The 12,237-nt window shown below is 36.6% G+C and overlaps 1 protein-coding gene across 1 annotated transcript in view; it reads left to right on the forward strand.

Moving 5' to 3' along the window:
* The window catches only part of DNAH14 (dynein axonemal heavy chain 14), a 311,703-nt gene that overhangs the window by 62,230 nt on the left and 237,236 nt on the right, over window positions 1-12,237 (forward strand). Inside the window, 5 exon segments of the mRNA XM_041749477.1 lie at window positions 5,880-6,159; window positions 6,587-6,632; window positions 6,720-6,817; window positions 9,499-9,665; window positions 10,406-10,750. Of these exon segments, the coding sequence (XP_041605411.1) occupies window positions 5,880-6,159; window positions 6,587-6,632; window positions 6,720-6,817; window positions 9,499-9,665; window positions 10,406-10,750 (936 nt within the window).

The following is a 12,237-nucleotide window of genomic DNA, read 5'->3' on the forward strand; positions in this document are numbered from 1 at the left end:
AAGAATTGTACCCCACTCCCCACAATATTTTATTAGGATTAAACTTTAGATGGTAGATGCTTGTCCTGTTTAGCAAAAGCAGCATTTTTATGAGATAGTACTATATAATATGTATACTTTACACATTTTTCCTTTTAAAAAATATTTTAGGTAGATTTGGTAACAAGGGAAAATGTCTCCATTTTTTATTTTGTTTTTCTCTTATTATTAGTGTACTTTAAAAAAAGATTTTATTTATTTATTCATGAGAGACACAGAGAGAGAGAGGCAGAGACATAGGCAGAGGGAGGAGAAGCAGGCTCCATTCAAGGAGCCCGATATGGGACTCAATCCCAGGACTCTGGGGTCACACCCTGAGCCAAAGGCAGACATTCAACCACTGAGCCACCCAGGCATCCCATTATTAGGGTATTTTAAGAAATATGTTTTAGGAGATTTTTGCCCATTACTCTCCTGGATTGATTTTTCTTATTATTTTGTAGGAATTCTCAATGTCTGTATTGCAGTTATCTTTTCCTACTAGATAGTTTGTTACTTTTATTCCCTTATGATGTATTTTTATTATCAGTAATTCCTTCTTTTCAAGATTTACTTATTTGAGAGTGAGTGTGGAAGTATGGGCAGAAGGAGAGAGAGAGAGAGAGAGAGGGAGAAAGAGAGAGAAAATGAAGCAGGCTCCCTGCTGAGTGTGAAGCCAACATGGGGCTCTATCTCATGACCTGAAGATCACAATCTGGGCCAAAATCAAGAGTCAGAGGCTCAACAAACTGAGCCACCCAGATGTCCCTATTATTAGTAATTCTTCATTTCAATGTAATAGAATTTATCAGTCCTCTTAGTTGTGTTCATGTTTAGAATTATTTGCCTTCCTAAGTCATAAATATGTTCTCCTTTATTTTCTTTTTTTTTAAATTTTTATTTATTTATGATAGTCACACACACAGAGAGAGAGAGAGAGAGAGAGGCAGAGACACAGGCAGAGGGAGAAGCAGGCTCCATGCACCAGGAGCCCGACGTGGGATTCAATCCCAGGTCTCCAGGATCGCGCCCTGGGCCAAAGGCAGGCGCTAAACCACTGCGCCACCCAGGGATCCCCTCCTTTATTTTCTTATGAAAGTTTTAAAATCCATCTTTCATGTTTGTCTCTAATTTATCTGTGTGTAGTGTGTGTTAGGATTCATTTTCATTTGTTTCTATCTGAGTGACTGAGTTACTCAGGCACGGTTTCTTTACATCCATTCCCTGTTGATCTGCCTGGCAGCTCTTTCTTCATTTATCGTATGTGTCCATACACGTATGTCTTCTGTTTCTAAACTGTTACTCTGTTGTTGATCTATCTGCCAGTTACTGTGCCAATCCCACACCAGATTAATAGGATAGCTTTGAAATAAGTCTCCTAAGAGTGTCTTGTCTATTCTCAGCTGTTTGCACTTCCATATATGTTTTAGAATCAGACCCTATTTGGATTTTGATTAAAATTGCCTAGAAGATGGGGAGAGGTAATATTTTATGACATTGAGTCTCCTACATGATTGTGTAATTTATTTGAATCTTCTTTAATTTCTTTCAATGTCTTTTATAATTTTTTCCATAAAAATGTTGTGTATTTTTTTGTGGATTTAACCTATGTGCTTTATAGCCCCTGCCTGTACTTTAACAGCATTGTTATTTTAGTAGCTTCTACTAGTTCTTTATGAACACTTCAGAATAGAAATATTTTTAAATAAAAATATTTGCATTGCTTTAATTTTTTCCTTAGAATTAACATTAAATCAGCACTATGGACCTTTTATGGCCTTCCATTTCCATTGCAGCATTTCTAAACTGCCTTCTAAATGTACCCAATTATATACTGGCTGATGCTTATTGATAACAAATTTTGGATTAACTGGTCTTAATTTTTGCTTATTGCTCAGAATACTGGATGCTTTCCTTATGCTCATTAGCCATTTATATGTCTTATTTTTATGACTTTTTGATGTCCTTTCCATTTTTCTAATGGAGTTTTCTTTTTTTCTTACTGAATTACAAAACTATAATATAGAGACTATAACCATTTGTTGTATCATGAAAACATAAATCTTGGTGCATTAATTTTTCTGTGCATTTTTTAATCCACCCTCCATAGTTCACAGTGAATTTTTTTTTTGAAAAATACTGGGATATACATGTTAAAGTTTGTATAGGGTCACTGTTATCCTGCATCTGTACATTCCCTCACTCAAGACCTGTGTCACATGTGTGGTGGTCTAGGTCCAGGTCCCACTAACATCACTTAGTAATGTTCCACTAAGTGCCCACAGTGTGGGGCATGTTTCCCAGCTGCTGGAAGTGCTGTTAGCAGACAGCCTTTAGCTGTCGTCTTTTTCAGAGACGGCTTCAAGTACAGACCCCTTGTTCAAGGGCATGCCCCTTTTTGGGGGTGGCCCCCCTGCAATGAACAGTTGTTATAGGGGTGACAAGACATGGCATCTAAATCCTATTCTGGACACTTCTGAAGGGCTGTTTGAGCTCCTGTGCTCCTTAGGGGTTGGCTGAGCCTGTAGTGTGGCTTGTATGACAACTCAGCTCTCCCCTCTAAGACTGTGATAAATAGCCTCTGAAGAGGCTTTCTTATGGACTAGTTGAAAATTTCTCTGTGTTGTGTAGACTTGGGCATGGATTGCTGGGTCATTGGATTGGCACTTCATTTAAACACCACTCTCTTGATCTCCAGCAAGAATAGACGTTAAAGTCCTGTTACCAGTGCATTTCTCCATATTTGATGACTTTTTAATTCTTGCCAGTCAGGGAATCAGTATGTAATCAGTGATGTCTCACTGATTATTATGTATTATAATAATATTATCTGTTATTATCTATTTCTCTTTACCAAAGTGGTTTCATATCTCTATTAACTATTTTAATTTTTCTTCTTTGAATTGCATATTGATACTTTGAACATTTTTTCTATTGGGTTTCTTACTGATTTGGGGCTTTCTTGTATATTCTAGATATTGATTTGTTAATTTTAGACTTTGTTAATATTGCCTCTTAACTTTATTTCTGTCCATTAACCTTTGGTATTAGAAATTCTTAATTTGATTTTCTACGTTGCTTATGATTACGTTTGCTTATGTAATGCAATCATATGATTACATTATGATTACAATGCTGTAGACAGCCTTGTGATCCTGGCATAAATCCTGTCTGTCCCTGGTTCTACTCTTGCCCCACAGCCCTAACTGTAGCATGTCACTCATACTTTGCCTTCTAGTATCTGACCTTGGTTCTCTCCTATTTTTGATAAGCTCATGGATATCACCTCAGTTTTTGAGCTCATTCTAACATACAGTCCAAGAAGAGATAGAAAGCAGGGTGCCTGGGTGGCTCAGTCAGTTAAGCATTTGCCTTTAGCTTAGGTCATGATCCCAGGGTCCTGGGGTCAACTGGCATCAGACTCTGCTCAGCAGAGAATCTGCTTGTCCCTCTCCTTCTGCCCCTCCCCCGGCTCATGGTCTCTTTCTCTTTCTCTCAAATAAACAAAAAATCTTTAAAACACAAGATAATTATTTTATTTGGGGATGTATTAAGTTAGAGGTCCCTGCGGGCAACCAGATGAAGATATTTTCATTAGGATTTTGGAAATCTAGATTTGACTCTCAGAGAGCAGGGCCAAAGTGGGGGAGGTGCTCATTTCCCATTGTGTACTGTAGAGTTTAGATTAACTATTTCTCTCTTATACAATCCTGGGGAAATCAAACTATTTGCTGACCCATTCTTTTTGGCGCGTGCGCGCGCGCACACACACACACACACACACACACACACACACACAAAATAGCCAAAAAATTTATTACAAAAAGATTTTCAAGCCCCACTTCATATTTTTAACTGTGAGCTATGGAATCACAGACCCACAACAAACTTCAGCCCTACCACATGGTAGTAACATAGCCTTTGACAAATTAAAAGAAGTTTCCCTAGTCTCAGCTTCTTTTTATGTATAATAAGAGTAATAATTTCTACCCCAGGGTTACTGTGAAGTTGAGGTAAAGGTAGCTTATTTACCATAGTGCCTAGGATGTGATAAACACTAATCAAATAGTAATCAAATAGTATCAAATAGTGTAGTATGCTGTATCAAGTATACTTCAGTATTTGGTCTAAGTCCAAGTATACTGGGCAGCCCGGTAGAGTCCCACGTCAGGCTCCCTACATGGAGCCTGCTTCTCCCTCTGTCTGTGTCTCTGCCTCTCTCTCTGTGTGTCTCTCATGAATAAATAAATAAAATATTTTTAAAAAGAACCGACTTCCTTTAAAAAAAAAAAGTCCAAGTATACTATATCAAATAGTAACTATAGTATACATATTTCAAGAACAATTCTTTGCAAAATATTTATGTACTATAATATAAGAAGGTATGTAGGGGTTGAGGGCCAGTACCAGAATTCAAGGTTATTTTCCAGAAAAGCTGTACAACATATTATATATTTGTTGGAATTGTCTGTGAAGTTTAGTGTGATAAACCATACATAACATACAATTTACCATTTTAACCATTTTAACGTAAAATTCAGTGGCACTGGTACATTCACAATAAGGTGCATTATTGGCGCTATCCATTTTGTAGTTTTTCATCATCCCACAGAATCTCCATATTTATTTGTGTGGAATGTTTAAGGATTGCATATCACCTTCAGCATCTACTCCAGCTTTTTCCTCAGCAGCTTAACAGGGTGTTCATGGTGTTTGTTTATATTGTTAACTGCCTTTATTTGTTAATGAATGGTCAAGGTTGTAGCAGGCAACTTAAAACTACCACTCTAAGAAACACTGGGTTCCTCCAGAACAGTGGATTTATGTGGGGCTCTTAGGGATCCATATGTTAGTGGAGAACTCATGTGTAGACAGAGCCTAAGAGCAAATATATTGTCTAAGAAAGATATTCATACATAAAATACTCCAATTATTTCCAGTAGGGATGGATACCTGTATTGGGATACGTACGTTAAAGTGAAGAACTAGCACGTATAGTAGTGGATTTGAAGTATATTCCTGATTCATAATTCTTTTTTTTTTTTAATTTTTATTTATTTATGATAGTCACACACACAGAGAGAGAGAGAGAGAGGCAGAGACACAGGCAGAGGGAGAAGCAGGCTCCATGCACCGGGAGCCCGATGTGGGATTCGATCCCGGGTCTCCAGGATCGCGCCCTGGGCCAAAGACAAGCGCCAAACCGCTGCGCCACCCAGGGATCCCCTGATTCATAATTCTTAACTTATAGTACACAGTACAATCTCCTCAGCTTTTATTTATTTATTTAAAAGATTTTACTCATCTGAGTAAAAGATTTTACTCATCTGAGCCAAAGGCAGATGCTCAATTGCTGAGCCATCCAGGTGTCCCTCTCCTCAGCTTTATTTTATTTTTTTATTTTTTTTCTCCTCAGCTTTTAAATGATTCAAATTCTTGGTATAAAATTGCTCAATCGATGTATTGTACACCTGAAACTAATATAACATTGTATGTTAATTATACTTAAATTAAAAAAAGAATATTCTTGGGTCTTCCCCCTGACCTTTTAACTCAATCTCTGGGGATGGGCCTAAGAATTTGTATTTTTAATAAGCTCTCAAATGATTAATATGTAGTCACTCTGACATTAAGGCATTAATTTACAGTCTTTGGGGGGCGCTACTGCATTATAATGTGTCATATGTTTTACATTAACTGATTTTTAACATGGAAATGTCAGTTACATGGTAATATAATGTTATTGTTATACTGAAGTTATTATTGATCATTTAAAAGTTAGGTCTGTATCATCCTAAGTTAAAAGGAACGTCATTTCAGTTACATATTGTCACCATCACCCTGACATGTCTATTCATTAGATTTTGAATAGTATTAAAGTGGATGAAGATTTGAGAAAAATCTATGCACCGATATTTGAAGTAACTGTACACTTAAGTGTACCTGAAGAGAGTGACTCTTCAGGAAATTCCACAGAGAAATTTGATGAGTCTGACAAGTCCTCTGAAGAATCTGAGGTGTGTGAAGATGAGGCATCAACAAATGAAGTCAGTTGTGTCATAAAACACTCAAGTGAAGAACTGCTACCAATAACGAAGAAACAAAAAAAAACATTTTACAACTTAGAAGGAATTCTTTCAGGTAAGATGAAGGAGACTATTAAAAATGAAAGGAAATGTCCTAACAGCCAGAAAAGACAAATGAGAGAGAACTGTAGTAGTTTATATATGATCCATGACTAGGAAGTAAGTGTTAAGAATGCACAAAGTGCACATAAACTTAGATCATTTGTGGTGTGTGTAGTAGTCTCAGTACTCACACCATTTCTCACTAGTGGGGTCCTGAGGACCTCATGAGGATGAACACCACCTGGGATGCTTGTTAATAGTTCGGACTCTCAGACTCCATTAGGATCTGAGGATGAGGTGTCCTGCTCAAACACTATCTTTCAGATGACCTTTCAAGTTTATTCTTTGGTGTTTGGGAAGCACTGACACGTATCAATTGGTCATTGAGCTGGTTTAAGTATCAATGTTTTATTCTCTCTTTTTTCAATGGATTCTTACAGATACAGAAATCATGGCTGAGTTTGAGAATAAATACATGTATGATGAGTAAGTAGTAGACATTTTTTAAATTACAAGTAATTGTAATTTATATTAGTTACTGTATTTTTCTGAAATAAGCTTTTATTTTCTCAGATTTTCGGAATTTGCTGCAAATATCTTCTTAGCTCCCAACAGATTAGAGTTTTCAATAAAAATTCAAAATATGGTGGCTGACATTGAAAAATGTATAAGTAAGTATTTTAAAAATTTAGCTAGATACATTGTCGTCTTTGACAGTACTTTTTTAGATTTAGGCATTTGATCCTTATACCCAGAAGTGTGGCCACCCATTATGGTATATTAGGAGATCAGACATTCCCAGTCTTTGGGATCAATTGGTGTGAACTTGGGATTATTTGAGGATATGGGATTTATACATATAACCACAGAGTGCATAGAAGATGGGAATTAGGAAAACAGCCTAAGGTTTGGATTTTTTCAATGATATACTACAGAATTTTGTGAGACTTAAATAAGCCATATATGATAGCATAACAAATATATTGTTTCCATCTTAAACAGATTTTTATTAATTCTTTTCTAGCTATGTGTATACAGTCTGAAATTACATGGCTGTTACTAGCCTGACCAATGAATTGCTCCTTTCTCCATAATCTAAGTCTTATAAAGATCTTAACACAGCAGAACCCTTGTCAACTTTTTAAATGTTTTAATTTCCTCTTGTTACTAATAAATTTGGGGAGGGATATTTTTAGATGGTCAGATATCTTTGTTTCTTCTAAAAATTTTGCCCACTAATTTTAGCTTTAATTTGTGGATCTAGCCACTAATTAATTAGTGGATCCATTTCTTTGTTCAGTTATTTATTTACATAAATATGGATTCAGTGATGTATGTACATATTCATTTATGTATATATACATGTATTGTGTCTGTGTGTATATTTACCTGAGAAAAACTAAAACATCTTGATCATCTCATCATTTCAGTCACCCTTATACAACAGCTATTTGCATTTTTAGTTTCATAAGCATACATTAGTGAAATTTATGTTTAAAATATTTTATCATCACTATTATAGACATTTTCCACATTGTTGAATATGCTCTTAAAATCATCATTTAGATGGCTGCATAATATTCCATTATATTAATGTGCAATAATATGTTTAACTATGAGTGCAAAGTTAAACATGCTCATTTCTACACATTGTCATGCCATTAATGTCTACCACACAACTTGTGGTTCCCATGGGATCTTCTCACAGAATAACTGCATAGGAGTGAAACTGATGGGTCTCAAGTCTTTCACTGATGTGTGGTTCTTTTGGATTAAGAAAATTAATTCTTAATCTTTAATATGAGTTTTAAGAAAAATAGGTTGTTTGGCTTGATTTTATGGTGATATTTCTGCTGCAAAGAACATAATCTTTATAGTATAACATGTGTAGAGCCTTTTAGAAAAGGCTCCAGGATATGGTGTCTGAGTTAGGCTTGCCCAGTGAACATCATAAAAAACATTCTCCTATGTCTAATTCTATTATGACTTCATTTTTCTGTTTAAATATTTGATTGCTCTAACATTTATTTGGCATTCTTTCCAGAATGTCATATAAGTGGAAAGGTAGGCTTTTGGGTCTGGCTTTTTTTCAGATTCATTAATACTGTTGCATGAAGCAATAGCCTGATTCCTTTTTATTGCAGAGTTGTGTTCTGTTGTCAAGATGCACCACGGTTTGTTTATTCACTCACATCCGAGTTTTTCCAGTTTGAGGCAGTTATGAATAAAATTGCTATAAACATTCACATACAGGTTTTTGGATGAACATAAGTTTTCTTTTTTCTTGGGTTGATAATCAGGGGTAGGATTGCTGGGTCATATGGTAGGTATATGTTTAATTTTATGAGAATTGCAGAGTGGTTGTGTCATTTGCTTTCCTACCAACAATGTGTAAAGTTCTAGTCACTCTTCCTTGTCATCACTTGGTATCGTCAGATTTACAAATTTAGCCATTGTAGTAGGTGTATAGTGATACCTCATTGTGGTTCTATTTTGCATTTCACTAATGACTAACATTGTTCATCTTTTCATATGCTTATATGTATATGCTTATGTGCATTTTTTGTGGTCAGATCTTCAAATCTTTTGCTTATTTCTTTTTATTGATATGTTTGTTTCCATGTTTTCAAGTTGTGAGATGTACCCTGGATACAAGTCTTTTATCAGATATAAGATTTGCAAACATTTTCTCCCAGTCTGTGCCTTATCTATTCATTCTTTCTCATGGACTTAACCTTCTTAACTCTGATAAAGTATGGCTTATTAATTTTTTTCTGTTGTGGATTATGCTTAGGTACCTATAAACTCTTTGACTCACACAGATTCTTCCTGTATTTTCTCTTGGAATATTTATAAATTCGTGCTTTATATTTAGGTATATGATTCATCTTGAATTAATTTTGACATAATGTATGAAGTGTAGGTGGAAGTTTTGTTTTGCTTGTTTGTTTTTGCCTGCAGACATCAGTTTTTGAGTTAGACTGTAAACACACTGGTGTTGGAGGCTGTGTCTCCTCTGTCTCCTCTCTGTGCTGGTTTAATACTCTCCACATGACACCACGTAGCATAGACACTGCAACTATTTCTCAACTTAATCATTTTCTCTCAGTTTCTATTTTAACTATGCCTTGGGCCATCACCACCCAGGACCTGTGAGTGATTCTGTTGTTTGCATAAAATTAAATCCAAACATTTACACCTGTCTTCAATTCCATTTATCAGCATAGAGCACTTGTAGCCCTCATAATAAATTACCCTCCACGTCCAGTAGTTTTAGATGTCATGGGTAACTTTCATGTGTTGCTTTCAGTGGGACTTCTGAAACTACTAACTTTTGAATTATGTATTTTAGCCAAGATTATTCCCCTTTGCCAAGATCCTCGCCTGTCTCTCTTTACTGAATCAGTGTTAGTTACGGATTTACCTAATAAGGCTGAAAGTGGAATTGCCTATAAGAAGCTAGCCAGATGGCCAGATTGTCAGATACTTTTTGAAATGGATCCTACCTACCAAAATCAAGTAAGTTTGAAAACCATTTCTCTTAGGGACTATTTGGCTCTAGGAGCAGAAACTCACTGAAATTCTTAGGTTAAAGGAATTTATTGAAAAATTCAAGTATCCTAACATGCTGCAATGAAGTGTCATTTCCAGTGAATCTCCCTATTTGTCCTGCTCATGGACTTTCAGCTCCACTCACCTCTTTTGTTTTTTTCCAACTTCTGCTACAAAAAAGAGCTTTCTCTTTTATGGCTCCCTTGCAATACTGACCTGCCAATCTGTTGACCTGCCCTAGCTGCAACTTCCCCATTATGCTTCATCTGGGTGGTGTTGTTCAGACCCATAAGAGAATCTCAGTGTCTCTGCCTGGGTCAGAGTCTGCCTCATCAGGTAGCTGTGTCTTGGGAATTGGGCAAGGTCACACAGTACACAGAACTGCCCTTGTGCCAGGCTGTGCACGGAGCATGTCCTAAAGCAGGACGACAAGTACAGGAATACATGACTGGTGTTTCTGGTAGTACATGGCTTAAAACAACATACTAACCAGAAAGGTAAATGGCCTAGTAAGGCTTTTCATTCAGAAAAACTAAATATTTTAAAAGCCATCCAAATTTCTTAAAGTCTTAGGTTTCCAACATAGTACTATAGTGTGGGTGCTTTATGGAGAACTGTTGTTGTATATGTTCTGACAGAACTGTCACCCTGTCAGCCCACACTTGTTTCTCTTATAAGTCTGACTAACATAAACACTTTTTTTACAGATTGCCAATCTCCTGACTGTTGTTGGTAATTCCATGGGCCTAGTTAATGTTTATATCTCTAAGTTTATAAAATATTGTTCCATGGTACAGAAGGCCAAAGCCATGAGTATGAAACTGTCATCGATAGAAGAATTAACTTCAACACAGTTTAAAACTATCCTGGCTAAATTCAGAAACTATCTTCAACATATTGTTAATATGACTATTGAGAAACGCATTGGTATTTTCAATGTTTTAAGTCTTAATTATCAGTCAGAATGCTTACCATATGTTGAGAATGTCATACATCTGAGCCACAATCTCTTGCGATCTGTAATTGAAAGAAAGAATACAAATCTACTGGAAGTAAGTATTTTCAAAATTCCTATTGCATGAGAATCTTTATGATTATTAGATTATTATTTTAAAATATGTACTTAGAAAAAAAAAATAAAATAAAATATGTACTTAGGAAATATACATGAGTGTTATCCTCAGAAAATTCTAGTATGAACATTTGTTTGGTTCTTTGATCAGATATCATTTCTTCAAAGAAACATTCTCTCTACCATTTCTAAAGTGGTACCCCATGTTCCTTTTTCCTTTTTTTCTGCTTTTGGGAATCATTGTAATATTATAAATGTGGAAATGACATGATACAGCTTGCATTTCTGTAGGGACCACTCTGGCTGCAGCATAAAGAATGGATTATAGTGGGACAGGATGAGAAGAAGGCTGTTTCTGGCATCTAAAAGAGAGGTGATGAGGGCTTGAACCAGGGCAGCAACAGTGTGGAGTCTGAGAAGCAGATGGATTTGAGATGCATTGAAGAGATAGAATCAACAGGATTTAGAGATTGGTAGACTGTAAGGAGGAAGGAAAAGGAATTAATGATACTTTTAGCTTTTTGATTATGGCACAGGGGAAGGGAGCATAGTGCTTGCTTAGCTATGTAAACTGCAGATAGATGTGCGACTGTGCGTGTCTGGCTTTCAGGAAGGAGTCAGCGCTGGAAGCACGTGTTGAAGTGACTGGCATACAAATGGTCTTTGAGGTCATCCTTCATGACAGTGCCTCTGCTCTGGAGGTAGTGGGATGGAAAAGAACCCTATGTCAGAAGCCTGAAGAATGTCAGCATTTAGGAGGTTGCTAGATGAAGAGGAGCCTGCAAAGTAATCTGAGAAGGAGCAATCAGAGAGATTGAGGAAAGCAAGAGAGTATTTTGGGAAAGAGGAAACATTTAGTAGTTTTTATTTTTTTATTTAAAATTTTTTTTAAAGATTTTATTTATTCATGAGAGAAACACACAGAGAGAGGCAGAGACATAGGCAGAGGGAGAAGCAGGCTCCATGCAGGGAGACCGACGTGTGACTTGATATGTGGGGCAGTCCCAGGATCATGCCCTGGGCCAAAGGCTGCGCTAAATCACTGAGCCACCCAGGTGTCCCCATTTAGAAGCTTTTAATGCTACAAAGATTTTAAGAGAGGATTGAAAAGTGTCTATGAGCTGAGAGGTACCATATGCAGTGTATAATGAAATATGCATTATCTTTAGAACCACAGCAATCCTAAAAACATACAAAAAGTATCTTACTTAGGATTGTATTCCCCAACTAGTATCAGAAAACGAAAAGAAAAAAAAATGTGTTAAACAGTGATTTCTGTGTCTCCTGCACAAAGATGTCTGAGTATTGGTAACCCAGGCTGGTGTGGTAGCCGACATGCAGGCAAGGAGCCAGGCCTTCCATTCTTTCTGTTCCACTTCCCTTGATGACAGCTGCTGCCTCACAGGCACTGTGCTTGCACTTTCGGCAGAAATACAAGGGACACAGGAGCAGCAGCATGGTGAATGC

This window comes from Vulpes lagopus, chromosome 1 (assembly GCF_018345385.1).
Source record: "Vulpes lagopus strain Blue_001 chromosome 1, ASM1834538v1, whole genome shotgun sequence".
In the NCBI taxonomy this organism is placed as follows: Eukaryota; Metazoa; Chordata; class Mammalia; order Carnivora; family Canidae; genus Vulpes; species Vulpes lagopus.